We start from the raw sequence: 15774 nt of genomic DNA on the forward strand, positions 1-15774 counted from the left end.
AGACACTAATAGTGCAAGATGGCTCACTCCTCAGCTCTGGAAAACAACGTTATGTCCGTGCACAGCGTGAAAAAAAACACATGCAAACGAATCATCTGATCATGATTCCATTTTGTCTGCAACTCATTTTGTCCCCCAAATTTTTGACAACAACGCCAACAAATTGTTGCACTCTTCAGAAATGCTGAAACAATAAAACGGAGGAAATTCATTTTCTGTGGCTTTACAGTTTGAAAAAGTTTCACCAGAGTTGATCTGTCTCCTCCTCAGTCACTATTTCGGTCCCTGTCACACACACACACACACACACACACACACACACACACACACACACACACACAAACAAGCACACACACACACACTGTCCTTCTCTCCATAATAAAGCATGCTTATTAGTGAATGGTTGATGCCCATTAACATATGTATGATTTCTCTCTCTCCAGGGACCGAGTGTCTCTCAGATTGAATTAAGTCAAACTGTGTCAACTGATTATTCAGTGAGTCTGTGAATCCCCTTTGATCCAGTTGGGGAGATATTCTTTGCTCATACTGAGTGTGTGCTTGTATCTGTGGGCTTGCGTTTGCGAGTGACTGTTAATTGTGTATTCATGTGTGTGTGTTTGCTGACTAATTGAAGAGAGCGCAGACAGAGACCTTCTGACCTCATAAATTTCAAACATTATTGCAGCTTTGATGCCTCTATTAAATCTTTCTCGTTCAAACTACAGTGTGTAACAACAACTCCCCGAGGTCCTCATATCAGCGTCAGTCGCATAGTGTAAAGCGTCATCTCATATAATATGAATCATGCAATCCGGAATATAATAGGGCTTTCACGCTTGCAGAACTCTCCTGAAAAACTCCTGATATTTGCCGGAGGAGCTGTATATGTGAACACAAGAAGTCAGGAGTTTCTCCTGTATCCATTCCAGACCCCCTAGTGTGTTTTTTTTTTGTAGCAAGTGAGCTGATGTAAGAACGCAGCAGGATATTCTCCGGAGAATTCGCCTCGAGCCAGTAGGAGGGGGGAGTGATGTTTATGTACTGTGACTGCTGCACGGTGCATAGACCGAATGCACACAACCGCTACGATCTCCGTGATTAAACGGCTACTTTGTCTTTTCTGTTCTTCAGTATGTTGTTCTCCACTCTTTTGTCGATGTTGTGATTCTGTTGAACTACACATTGCATTGATATAAAGGCAAATATTCTCATTATAGCATCGTATGGTGGACTCTGTTGCTTCGTCCACTACTTCCACGTTTTTTTGTTTTTTTTGTTTTTTTTGTGGGTCACGTCTTACCTCAGAAGACGCCCCCCCCCCCCCCGATAGTGATAGTCTCCCGCTGTGAGGAGCATATGTGAACAGCCAGGGCAGGAGACTATCCGGAGCAGTCCTCATGAAATGATCTAGATACTTTCAGGAGTGCATACGTGGAAAAAAAAAAAAAAAGGCTTAAGTCAAACCAGTATATAAGACTTAGTCTGTTTTTTAGCGTCTTGGGGAAAAAAAAGATTTGAACCGTCTTCCTGTGTGACATCTTCCATTGCATTCAGCGAAGTCCACATAGTGCAGTTTCTGTGCAGCTGTGTTGCTCTTTCTGGTCTCATCTGTTTTTGCAATGTGAAGTTTGCAATCCTGCCAGCTATTGGTGCAGTAGTTGAGCCCTCAGCCTACTGTGACGTTGATAGTTGGGGAGTAGAGACCCACTGCCACTGGGACCATTTTGCCTCGAGTTGCACTGATCATAGTTGATCTTTGATCCGCTCAGATCATCCCCCACACAACGGACCACACGAGCCGCAGATTTGCAAAAAATGTATTGACCTTTTGTAAAATAAATGTACTGTGTCTTCATGAGAAGACAGCAGTGTTTAATCAGTGCATGTAGGCGACATGGAGGTCTGATACCGACTGTCATACAGAAAAATGGTCGTAGAGTGATACTCGGTGTCAGAGTTTCTACTTCCACTTGTCTCTGTTCACTCTCCCCATGTCTGCATTAATCAAGCAGGTATCAGCAGGTGGTTTTTCTTTACTAGCTGCAGTCTGTAGCTGTAAACTGTGTTTGGTTGAAAAACTGAAGATTTAGTCATTAAACATGTCCTCTTCATTTCTTTTGTCTGACTTGCACAACAGGTGTTGCACGAGCTGCCTGTGCAATTACACACACACACACACACACACACACACACACACACACACACACACACACATCGGCTGAATGAATGATGTATGTATGTTACTGTGTGTGTGTGTGTGTGTGTGAGAAAAAAATGAAAATGTGTTCGTAATGTTGATTGACTTAGTTGGTGGGGTAACAAACACTGTTATTGAAATGCTGCTTTTTACATCACTTTTTATACGACTAATAAATATGTTTTTTCCGGCCTATTTGAGAAAACCTATGATGCATATACAGAGCCCAGAGGGTGACATGGATATGTTGTTTTGTTTTTAATGCAAGCGCACTAACTATTTCGCACATCTGTTTTATAAACGACAGACTCATTTAAGTAACCCCCAATTTCCACAGCATACTCCGTGCGCGCAGTCCGTCAGCGCCATGGTTTTGCTCCAGTGAAAAAGTTTGCACAGACATTTTATAATTTCTTGCATGAGTTTTATAAATTGCACGCGTTTTAAGTTATTTGCACAAACGTCTTTATTTAAAGCAAATTTGTCTTGTGCTCCAGGTTTAAGTCATTTTACCGACACAAATCTGAGCAACTGCTTTTATTTCAAAACTTCTCGATGGATGAGAAAGTACAAAGACAATGGATAGTGAAAATCAGGAGGCACACATTGGGCCAAGAGTTAACATTCATTTAGAGCAAAACAGTTTGAGCTGTAGGTAAAACTTGCTGGATCATATTTTAATAAATGTTACCACCAATGACCACCAACAACTGCCCATACCGTCTTGAAAACTGTCTCATTTTGACGATGCAGGGCTTGTTTCAGTATTTTACATTGTGTGCCTTTTCTTTAACAAAGGATCTGCTATTCATATACAGATGAGACAGAGTAATGAGACAAGGCTCAGCTCAACACTGTCTCACCCCTCCTCCTCTTTGTCCTCCCCTGAGGCGAGCTGGCTGCAGCACCTGTTGAAGTGTCTTGACCCAATGCTGCAGCGCTCACCTGCAGCCTGCGCTGGGAGAGAAGAAGAGGGAGGTGAATTACAAGAAAGAGGACGGAAAAAGATCATATTAGAAGCTGTCAGATAGTGAGACATCTGGCTTGTTGGAGCAGGTATTAGGGGAACACGCGTACATGTTTTATATAGACTGAATATGGGCGTGTGGAGGGGGAGTTGGAGGCCTTCAGCTGGTGTCAGAACAGAGAGAAAAGTGGGGCCAGATGAAAAAGGAGCAAAGACACAAATAACACAGGCAGATGACTGATTGACTGACTAACTCACTTCTTACTTACTTACAGACCCTGACCCTCTTAAGCATAAATTGCTGAAGTGGGGTTTAAGTCAAATGCTTATTGACACAATGTTGAAGCTGTATTTTGAATTAATTAATGAATTCTCGGTTCATGAAATTATTATTCATATATTTGACAGATTGTATTTCTGGAGCCGACTGTCAGGGGCGGCTACATAAAACCGTAATAGGACGGCTGTTTCTCCGTTGGCGGAGTCGGTCGTCTCTCAACCGGAAGATTGGGGATTCGATCCCCAGCTCCTGCAGCAACATGTCCGATGTGTCCTTGGGCAAGAAACTTAACCCAGAATTGCTCCAGCTGCTTCGCAGGCGGCGTATGAATGTGTATGAATGGGATTAGTTACTTCTGATGGTCACTTTACACAGCAGCCTCTACCATCAGTGTGTGAATGTGTAGGTGTGACCTGCAGGGTAAAAGCACTTTGAGTAGTCAGAAGATTATAAAAGGGCTATACAAGCTCAAGTCCTTTTACCATTTACCATTTATAGTCTGCTAATTGCACACTTCCCCAGATAGAAGATCTCTGATGTCCATTCAGGATGATAGTGGTAATTAGCATAAATGTTATGTTCAAACTACAATGAGGGATAACATACATCCTGTACTTACTGAAACACACACTATGACCTTCTTCCTTAAGATAATGAATATGGTGTTCATCATGCATCACTGCACGTCCAAAACTCATACAATGCAAAGTTTATCATCACTTATATGACCCTGTAAGTTAAACATCTAAATTGATGTTTAATATTTATCATTCCTTACCTGACGTTGGAACATTGCGTTTAAAAAAACTTGAGCTCGAGAGGTCGATCTAGGCCTCTTCATTTTAAATCTTATAAATGCATGTTATTGGGTTTTTACAGGGCTTATCTGCAGGTAAACGTGCACAACAGCAGAGTGAAACAGTCAACTCTGTCATGTAAAACATAGCGCGTGTTTTCAGTGTGCACATGTTTCCAGATCTCGCCTTTGTCTGTTGACCTTTGCCGTGGCCGTACTCTGTGTGTGTGTGTGTGTGTGTTTGTGTGTGTGTGTGTATAGTGCAGCAAGGTGTGAAAAAACCAACCGAGTATCAACAACCCACACTCATGTTGACACTGTCACATTAAGCTATCCACTGACCCACACAGCACTTGGACGCTAATTAGCGTAGCTCCGCCAAAACAAGTGTGACCAACGAGGGTGATGTAACCTGAAATGTAGAGACGGCACACCGCAGGCCGAAGACGACGATGTGCTGTGATTTATTCGTTTAAGAATAATAACGTCAGTGTCCTCATGTCAGGTCTCAACTTGGAACAATTTATTTATCCAATTATTGATTGTTGATTAATGTTGAATCTTTGTCATGTAACCGAACACCAAAATAGTCGTTACAGCAAGTCTGTAAGACAACTGAGTTAAATACTTGACTCTGATTGGCCAGCAAACAGCAACAGTCTGCCACCATTGTTATGAAGAACACAGCATTGCCGTGAAGAGCAGATGAAGCTGCTTTGACAGACTCTGGAGGACTGTAATCATATCACTAAAGGACACTAATAAAAAACACTCATAACTTATTACACCTTCATGACCGGTGCCAAACAGCGTGTACTACTTTTGTACTACTTTGTTCTTATGTGTTACTGCGACTGTTTGAGGCTTGTTGTATAGAGAATTGTCTTTGTGGTGGCCATTTACTATATGAAAGTGATGGAAGGTGATAGGAAAGGTTGACTTACCGGTAATTCATTGAAAGATATTTCAATATTTCACGGTTAATTCGATGAGGAAAGATTATCACTCTCAATCGAGGCACACACCAGCCCCTCTCCACATTCCTAAATCCTGACTTTGTAATGGTTGTAAAGGTTATCTATGCCAGATTTTCTTGTGGTGTGACGTGTGTGTGTGTGTGTAAAATGATCCGTTCTGATTGAAGAACGTCAAAGGTTGGCTGGTTTAAAATGATAAATATTAAACATGTTCATATATGATCCAATCTCCTGTTGTGTGCGGCGAGTCCCGAGTGAAGCGGAGCACGACAATAGGGAAGGAAGCTGACTGAAGAAGGGAGAACATGTACAGCCCATCTTCACACCGTCTCCACGTTGTCCGCCGTGTTGCACAAAAGTCGCCTTTGACCTCAAGACATTTTGCAAGATTTCCATTCAGAGTCAGGACTCTGGTTGTTTGAGTAAGGAATCTGTTATCTACTGTTTATAATCTGTGTGGTGTGCTGTTATGATCCCATCGTTGCTGTCCACTCCCTATAGACACAAAACTGTTTAATCTATGATTGTTTGTAGGAAAGTGTTGGGTCTTTCACATATTCGAAATCTGTTATCTGTGAAGATTTTAAAAAATCTAGTGTGGTCCAGGCTTCAGGAACATTATTGGCCTTGATTTAAGATGCTATGCATATTTTCCACATCCCTTTTTTTTTTAATTCTGTTGGACTAAAGGTAAAACAAAGATGGAGGTGAAATGACTTTAATGCTACCCTCGTGGCAGTGCAGTGAGGCAGAGGCAGATAATCTTGCAGATTATTGCTGTGAAATCCAACCCAGAGGCGTGAAATATAAAAAGCCATTAAGAGGTCAGTAGAGTCTGCCAATCCTCTCAGCAATGATTACATTTATTTAGTGTAATTTTCCAAAGTCTCACACAACGTCCTCTCTGTGACATTAAATTGCTCCATTTAGCACTTTAGGTCGACGGAGGTCTGATTAGTATTCATCCCGTTACCTCTGTTCATAGTCTCAATGCTGAAGTACTATTCCTTATGGCGTATACAAAGAAGAAATACACAGGGTTAGATATTAGCAGAAACATGCCACGATCATCACATTGGGTGTAGAATATGTCGGGATCTTTCAGTGACTGGCCTGGTTCAGGGCATTCCAGTCCAGGGCGAGAATAATGGGATCCTTTCACAGGTGGAGGGATCTGGGAATGTCGTTAACGGCTCTCGCATGGTGAAGACGTCTCAAGGGTCTGAAACATTCCTTCACTCTGCGTTCACCTAAACGGAAGAAAAAAAGAGAGGAAGCTAAGAGTCAGAGAGAGAGAGAGAGAGAGAGAGAGAGAGCAGTGAGAGTGGAGAGGAGGCAGATATCTGGGTCAACCTGCAGAGAAATCAAAACAGCAGCCGTTCACCTATATCTTGCACCTATAGGTGAGAAAGAAGTGAGTCGTTCAAATTCCGCTCACACTGGTTGGTTCAGGTTTCAGGTGCTTATGTCTTCTGGGCATTATTCCAATACTTGGGAATGAAAGGAAGCTTGGGAGCGATGGTTTATGCTTCCTCTACCGGCTGTTTATCTTTCCCCTGAAGACGAAGTGAAGGCCGCCCTGTCTGTAGGTGAACCGCCAGCCTTAATCAGGCCACTTTTATTCATGGTTTTCTGTTGTGATTGTTGCTTTTTTGTAGAATAAACGTTTATACTTTTGCCGTCATTAGATTAAAATAATGAATCAGAGGCTGTGTGACTGGTCGGGATTAACCACAATTTGTTAAATTTTGAAATATTTAAAATGTCTCATATTGAATGGGAAATTTAACACAGAATTCCAGAGCTTTTCAGACCCAGTCTAAAGCAGACACTGGAGGGAAGTGTGTTTCTTTGACCTACTGCATTGGCTTCATTTTTCAACACTGGCGGTTGCAGCTTGAATTTAAGCTGATCGAATGCTTATTGAAAGCGTAGTATTTTGCTTATCTGCCTCCACCATCTGTGAATTAATGTGTTTGTGTACGCTTGATTGCTGGTCCACGTATCCTAAGTGCAGTCCATCTTTATTGATGTGTTACCTTTGTAAAAGTTTTCCCAATGAGTTTATGGTGTCAGTTGCTACCTTTATTTGTGATAGAGCGTTGTGTTCATTGATGGACCATTTGGTCCATTATGAACGACGGTCCAGTAATTCCAATGCCAGGGTCTTTTTCTAATTTGAAACCATCTCATTGGATGGCAATCAGGAGCCCAAATTCAGTAGCCAGTCAGGTAAACACATACTTTATGACTTTTCTGATCGGGGATTAGCATCATAACATAAAAAAAAACAAAGTTCTTTTTATACATGAGTGTCTTTTTAGTCTGCCTCCATCAAACTGTTACAGCTGTAATTTAGGCATAACGCAGCATTTACTCAGTTATCAACATGTTGACCCTCCCTCCTCTCCAGTCCAAAAATATGAAACCAAATGTGTAAAAAGCTATAATGCCTAACCTACAAAACATTAGTGAACAATCCAAGGCTAGTCATCATCATTTATATAAATGTATTATGATCAGCAGAGTGTGCTTCTAAAGTTAAAACACAAAATACTTCACAACTCTCAATTCATAACCCGGCTCGTAGGTCATTTCAAAACACGGGAGGAGTCAGAAGTTATCAAAGAAAAGGAATCTTTTTTTTTTTTTTTTTTTTTTTTACAAAATGAGTTGCAGTAATGTTCAATAACAAAGAGTTATGAGGTGTGTTTAATCTGTAAAGTCAGTGGTGAACATGTGGATGTGTGTGAGAAAAAACAATAACCGCAGACAGATTTTAATGGAGAAACGATGGCTGCGGATGTGTCGCATAATTTAATGTGAAAATTATGACCAGGACCTGTCAATAATTTTGAGTGAAAAACATTGACTGTTGACCTCATCGTCAGTCAGGCTGAGGGCCACAGAGTCAATGTGTGAATAAGGGATGTGACTTTCACTTCTTTAGTTTTTAAACAGGCCATTACTAATTGGTTCTGTTTCCCTATTCCTAAATTATTTGGCTGTTACAATTTAATTCCTCTCAGGGGATAAAAGCCCGACCCAAGGGTGGCTCTCTCTCTCTCTCTCTCTCTCTCTCTCTCTCTCTCTCTCTCTCTCTCTCTCATGCCACATGGTATCACGTCTAACATCATTTTCACATTTTTGACCTTGTTACATTTTGCTTCACAACACCCCACACTCTTTTTACGCCACACATCCACATTCGCACTACTGACCTCACTGACGGACGCACTCCATGTTCGCAGTTCTCGTGTCACGACTTTCCTACAATAAATCATTATTATTTGCAGTTAACGGTGTGTCCTTTCTCATATTGGCCATGGCCCTTAAACCAGGTTATGGTTAGGGAAACCAGCAGATCTGTGTAGACAGAGGGTGCACCAGGCCAAGGTGCAGCTAGATCCTACTGATGAGCCTCCAGCCAGGACACACCTCCTGCAGCAATCATACCGACTAACAAGAGCAGCAAGCCAAAGGGTGCGGTCGAATTGTCATTTTTGCTTAGGAAGGTTCCTAACTGAGTGAAATGACCCGGAAGCATCTAAGTGGCCGCCATGATAAGTTCTCTAAAAGCTAAGGAAAGGTGGGTCAATGCTTTCTTTATAACCTCCTTTAGCTTAGGATACACTGGACCATCCTTTACCAAAGGAGATGAGATATGACGCCCCACAATTCCTTGCGGCCGCAACATTTAAAGCGAGTCGCGCATCCGACCGTTCACAGACATTAACAATGATCGTAAAGTGACACAGATCATGTAAGCGAGAAAAGATAAGACACATTTTAAACCAGATGATGTTTTATTCAACATATTTCATTCACTTAAGAATGCTTTGTGCAGTTGTACATTTGTATGTTTAAAACATTATGTGTTGGTTATATCTTACATAAATGTAACAATTCATTTCATATTTATGTTGATGTTGATTTCTGAGTGGACAGGAAGCTGATGGTTTCACTTTTCTTACTTGTAGCCTGGTGGTCTATATTTCTTTTATTTCAATCCCAGCCTTGTGGTGATCAGGATTATTTCACCGGTAAGAAGGCACAGGGGAAAGTTTTTTAGATGCGTTTTTTGTAGTCCATTTTCTGAACATTGTAGTTTCAACACGGCGGACCCACGTCATTAACCTCCGCCGGCCCGTCGCATTTAATGACGTGGCCTAGTGGAAATGTGGTCGGATTGTCAGAGTAACGTGATCGCCTTTCCCTAAGTCCTTTATGAATTCTCCCTAACATCTTTCCTTAACCTCATGACGTTTTCCCCGGGGTTAAGGTAAAAGTGGATAGGTGAAAGACCACCCAAAGACTCCAGTGGCCTGGTGACAGCTGGGTCGTCAAAATCTTCTTTTGGTTTCATGATTTAGATGTCAGTTCATGAAGCTGAAAATGATCTCTGTTTAATGGCATCAAATGAAGGGTTCACAATATGTCAGGTGCTTAACAGCCTGATTTCAGATTAAATAAAGATCAATAAAGCACTTTGAAATCCAACTGCTGGATCACTTTTAAAGAGCCTTACAGTACTGCAAGCCATAGTGAGGCAGTGACAAAGTATTGTGTGAAATATTGCTTTTGCTTTTGCTGTGCGTTGCGTGCAGGAGGCAGCACTGAATTATGGGCATGCCAAAATCATATTGGTCTCAGCTGGATAAGTCCAATTCTGCTGGAAGCTCCTGGAAACATAGCCGGCTGAAACAAGCTTTATATTCTGCCGCTTACATATTCAGATTTGTGCAGCATAAACAGGATGTTTCAGCTCTGCTCTCTCTCTCTCTCTCTCTCTCTGGAGCTGGATTCCTGCTTATCTTTTTCATTTCCATTTTGGGATATAAACACTGAAAAGGTCACACAACACGAGTGCGATATCACAGAAGAGAACAGGGTGACGTGCCAAAGCAGAGTTTGTTTTTTCTTTCTCCCTTCCCCTCGCAGAGTGTGAATCATGAACGCATTTCGCTTTCTCATGCCGGGAGCCAAAAGTCCTCAGCGTATAGCCTTCAGTTAACCCCACAGAGTTCAGATCGCTCCTTTCTGTTCAGTCTTAAATGCTGTTTTTGCAAATTATGGCGCCACTCCATATAATCATGGTTTTGTTGGTCTCCCTCTAACTTGTGTTTCTACCTTTTTTTTCCTCCTCTTGTTTTTTTTCCTTCCAGGCCTGGCGAGTGTGGTCAAAAGTCTGCTGTGGTCAAAAATGGCTTCTCCTCCTGTCCCCGTTCTTCCTCCTATTCCTCACCATTGCTGTGATGACGACGACTCTCCCCATTCCTTCGCCAATCTTTAGCATCGACCGGCGGACATCCCGAGCCCTGAGCTCTGCCGGGGAGTTCGGATCGAGGAGGCCCGGGATCGCGGAGCTCCCTCCTGCCGTTGCCTTCCGGCAGCCTCTCGCTCACATCCACAGCGGGGCCTGGAAATCCATCGCTGAAAAAGAGACGTCTAAACATTTAGTGGCACCTAACCGTTTCGGAGACGCTGCTGGCGATGACAAAAACAGCATCAAAGAGAGGAGTCACGCAGACTGGCACAGAAATAAACACAAAAGCAGAGGCATCGCTCCTGAAAGGAAAGCAATCGCAGGCGCCAGCCAGCATCCAACCACTCGTCATCATCCCAATCTCCCGGAGTTTACCGTCAACAACACAGGCCCAAAGTTTAGAATTAAGCCAAGCAACCGCAGCTCTGTGGTAAAGCACACTGCACTGACATACATACGTCTGAAGCAGAGTAAATCTACAGCAGCACGTATATCTGCTCCTGCAAATACTCTGATAGGTGACAGACAAGCTAGAGACAGACAGGCAGACAGATGGGAGGGTAAACACACAAATGCAGACGCACAAATACATGGCAGCCATACAACTGCAGAGCTATCTGAACATCACCAAGCTTTGAAAAAACACAGACAGCTCTCTGGGAAAACTGACAAAGTCAATAAGGAGCAGCAGGCTGTGAAAAAGCCTTCGGGGGATCTGAGGAAACGTCGTAATCTCTCAGGGGATCCGGCTGACGCAAAGAAGGGTCCTGGGTCGCTGGAGCAAAGAAAGGCTTTGTCCAAACCAGAGGCAGCCATGAAGAAAGATGACAGTAACTGGAGCTTTACAGAGCAAGACTTCCCGGAGAGCAACCGCAGGAGGATCAGGATTAGTTCGGGTCTCCGGTCTCTCCCCTGGCTCAGCGAGGATGACATCCAGAAGATGGAGCTCCTGGCTGGGGGAGAGGTGGTCAGTAAGGCCAGGGTGCCTGCACATGGACAGGTACTTCAGGTGGCACTGGATCCCCCTGCACACCAGCAGGTAATCAGTTCATCTGTTTTAATGGAAGTTCATTTGAATGTGATACAATGTGGAGTAATTATTGTTACTTTTTTTTCTTGTTTTTTTAAAAAAAAGACATTTTTTTGTCTCCCAGCCGCATGAGCTGACAATAAGTTATTAGCTGAACAGCTGTTTAATAACAAACCTGTTGCAACAAGTCAGTTGTGACCTAGTAGTGTCCTCATATTTGTCCTGTCAGGTTAAATTAATTTTATTTATACAGGCCAAAATACCGAGCCTGTCCCAGAGAGATTTGCAAAGTACGACTCCTTTTTTTCCTAGAATCAGGGTTATGTATCAAATTGGACAGACGTGTACTAGGTTTTATACAGAGAAGATTAAGGTAACAATGTGCAGGCCTTACATGCAAGGGTCTTTTGTTTTTTCATTTCAATACAATAAGTATATTAAGTATATTAATGATTTGTAGTTAAAAATATAAATCAAAAAGAAAAAGTAAATAAGAGTATCATATAAAATGAAGATTTAAACTATATATGACCTCCTGTTATTTATAACTACCAGCCAGGGTCTGGGGGGGGGGGGGAGGGGCAACTGGAGCACTGACTTTTGCAGGGGGATATGAAGTTTGTGTGCACACACATATGAAATACATTTATTTCTACATCTACTGAGCATTATCTACTTTAAAGTAACACAAGAGAATGGCAACATCATAAATCTTCATGGCTTCATTCTTGAGGAGTCAAAAAGAAGACGTATGTCCAAAGTCACGTTGCTCGCGCTCCGTCTAACTTGCGCACAAAAATTAGCCGTTGTTGTTTCGGTTCTGAGACATTGCTTGTTAGTCTGTGGCAGTGTGCAGGGGTTTGTTTGCAGATTGTTATGTACTCATTTGAAGAACCTGTCTCATGAAATAGAGCTGCAAAGAAGTTTCAAAAAGAACTTAAAGTACAACAAAAGAAAATATACTACACTGACATGTAAGGAAATCTGCTAGCAGCCTGTTGCCAAATAGCCATTCATTTGGGTTGTGGGGTTGCACCTGGGTTGACTAATCAGATTTCAAGGGGGGCCCATGCTACCCCTCTGAACACGCCCCTGATTCTGGCTTAAAATTAATTATTATTAACTTAGTTGAAGACATGATCAAATTGTAGCCCCAGGCACTAAAGACTGAGGTGTCTAATACAAACTAGTACTCTCTTTGTATTAAATGAATAGAGTAAAATAACTCTAATCTTTGTTCCTCACAGCAGCCTTCACAGGAAAGGGATTCCCCTGAGCATGGATCTGTCCAAAGACATCCAGAATCCCACAGTGAGCGCTGCCAGCGGGGGCACTGCTCCCTGATCAAACGCACTGATGACTGGTTTGAAGTGTTTGCCTTCCACCTGGATCGGGTCCTGGGACTCAACAGGAGCCTCCCCGCTGTGCTGAGGACTTTCACCAGTGAGATTTTACCGTACCGGTACATCAGGGGTGTCCCCAGGCCTGTAGTCTGGTGGGATCCGGACATCCAACACCTCTCTGACGGAGACAACGACCAGAACTCGATACCCCTCAGCTGGATCCAGTACCAGAAGCTGCTGCAGGCCCACTGTGGGAGTGAAGCAGACCCGACGTCAGCACCCTGTGTGGGAGTCCAGCACTCAGAGTGGGGCAGACTGGCTCTCTTTGACTTCTTACTGCAGGTAAGAATTGTCTGTTTCTCTCCTGCTTTTGTCAGATGGAAGAGACGACCAACCGAACACAGACATGACATGTTTCATTATTGTAATTATCTTTTATTTTGAAAAACATTGTGCTTTCCTTCCTAAATTGGATGACATGAGCCGGGGTTATTAGAGGGAGGATTCCTACTTGAAACTAGAAAAGAGTTTGGGACATGTTTTAATTATAGTAATTTAACTAGTTTCAAACAAAAAAAAGAATCACAGACATTTCGAAACTGTTCCCTCTGAGGTCTGAGCAACAGCACAACCAGTATGCACTAATTATATGTGGCACTACAGCTCGTCTATTCCTGGTCAGACATAAATGATTAACTGGGTGGTTTGAAGCAGTGACTACCCTGCAAGAAATAAAATCCTAGAAAGTGTGCTGGTCTAACTTTAAGTCAAAAACATCTCATTACACGTAGCCACTGACTTAATTAGTTACGGTAAAGTTCGGTGTATTAGACCCACTTTTAAAAGTTTATTTTTTGGGGCTTTTGATGCCTTTATTTAGAGATGGGACAGTAGATCGAGTCAGAAATCCGGGAGAGAGAGAGTGGGGAATGACATGCAGGAAAGGAGCCTCAGGTTGGATTCAAACCTGGGCTGCCCGCTTGAAAGGACCACAGCCTCCAAACATGGGGTGTGCACACTAACCACTAGGCTACCTGAGCCCCCCAGACCCACTTTTAATACCTACTTTTGTCATCTAAACAGTGGACTATGTCATACCAGTGTGACCACAAGGGCAGCCGCCGGCATCAACCATTACATGCAGCCTGACACAATTATTGTGTATTTCAAGCTGACGCATGCGAGGATTTATAATGACACGGAGCAGGCTGAAGGCTCCACTCCCTCATTTCATCATTATCATGTATTATTTATACATATCATTAATAAACCTTGTGGAGTGCTGGATTTATTGATTTAAGACTGGGAGTGACCAGTGGAAGTGGGCAGAGCACCTCTAGGTGAATTGGTCTCCTGTGGGTCCCAGGAGGTAGGAGGCCACAGTGTCATGTTTTAAAAAAAAAAGTCTGGGTGAAGTCAGGGTGAAAAAATGTAAAACAATGTGTCCACATATGCAGAAACAAGCTTCCAAGCAATGTGGCGGACGTTAAGTTTCGATTCTGGGAGTGAGTTCCCACCCACTGATCTGTGATTGGTCTGTAGCTTCAGTGGTCGAAAATATGAGGAACTAGCGTTGCAGTTTCACCCCGCTTACCGCAACAGCTTTCGATGACGTAAAATGACGATTTTTACATCACTTGAAGCTCCTTTTCAGACTTAAAAATACAAAGATTTCCCATCTCAGGAGAAAATGAGGGCGGGATGCACGACCATTCAAAAATACTACCAGGTTTCTAATGATACAAAGCTTCATGCAAATTGGTGAAGTATCCCTTTAAGAAAAGCATTTAGTCGTCTAACAGCTTAACTGAGTTTATTTTTTTTTGTTAGTTTTCTTAGTAAAAGTGTGTTTGTGATTTTTCTCACTGATTTCTTTCCTTAGTTTTTTTATTAATTATCATTATTATTATTATTATTATTATTATTATTATTATTATTGTTAATAATAATAAATAGAAAAGGTCTATTTAACTGTTGACAGGAAGCCTCTGCGTACAAAGTAAACTTTGATTCTTTCAAATGATAAATAATTGTACATATTGAGTCTTCCTTATACCCTGGAAGTGAACCTAAACCTTTCAGTGCAAGTGCCAGGGTAGTAATTCCAAAGGGTCTAAATAGGTGCCTTTAAGAGCCTCTAATGAAAGCCTTTGTAAAACATCCAGCATGCAGTCTCTCTATTTAACTATAGTGAACGTTAAACTGGGATATGACCGAACCAAAGACAACCCTTACTCTTCCCTCTTTGTTATTTCTTTCACTCTCTAAATAACAGCCACTCCTTGCTCCGAGGCTTCCTGGCCCAAAAAGCGAAACGTTTTTTAAAACTTGTTCTTCGATTTGCTTAGTTCTTGCAAGAGAAAGGAAACAGGCTGAATGGCAGTGACTCATGTCTTATCTCTCTCCCTCTCTCTCTCTCTCACACACACACACACACACACACACACACAAACACACAGCAGATGTCCTAGCTGGCCCAGCCATTTCTTTTAGTCTGTGATCAAGGATTGGGCCTTAAGTGTAATTGGGATAAGATGCCATCTGATCTCACACATTAGAAGTATAAAGCTGTTTGTAGCAATCCTCCCACTCTGCAGAAAGTTTTCTCTGTTCCCTGTGAGGATTACACAAGAGATCAGCCTCGGTTCAGCGAGACAGTATGTGGTTCTAATTATAATGCACAGCAGCAAATACTATTCTGACCACGGACTCTACGGCGATGGAAGCATCTGCAAACTATCTGCAAACTATGAACTGTGTTTTATAGGTTGTGTGTTCAAAGTGCTGTGGTGGCTTGAATGTTAAATATGTATGTGGCAAAAAAAACCATTGATTATCAATAAACCTGTGCATAAAAGCCTCTTTTCATGTGCAGAGGAGATTGCCAATAGAGGAGAGATTATATCCTGTATGGA

General features: G+C 42.3%; 1 protein-coding gene across 2 annotated transcripts in view; it reads left to right on the forward strand.

The window, feature by feature from the left end:
* gask1a (golgi associated kinase 1A) overlaps positions 1-15774 on the forward strand; it is a 44658-nt gene that overhangs the window by 12817 nt on the left and 16067 nt on the right. The window contains exons 2-3 of one of the 2 annotated variants that reach the window (XM_061049594.1): positions 10386-11525; positions 12764-13201. In XM_061049594.1, the coding sequence (XP_060905577.1) occupies positions 10386-11525; positions 12764-13201 (1578 nt within the window). The remainder of the gene's footprint in view (positions 1-10385; positions 11526-12763; positions 13202-15774) is intronic. The other variant, XM_061049595.1, reaches the window with a different exon arrangement.

The sequence above is a fragment of the Labrus mixtus genome, chromosome 11, assembly GCF_963584025.1.
Source record: "Labrus mixtus chromosome 11, fLabMix1.1, whole genome shotgun sequence".
In the NCBI taxonomy this organism is placed as follows: Eukaryota; Metazoa; Chordata; class Actinopteri; order Labriformes; family Labridae; genus Labrus; species Labrus mixtus.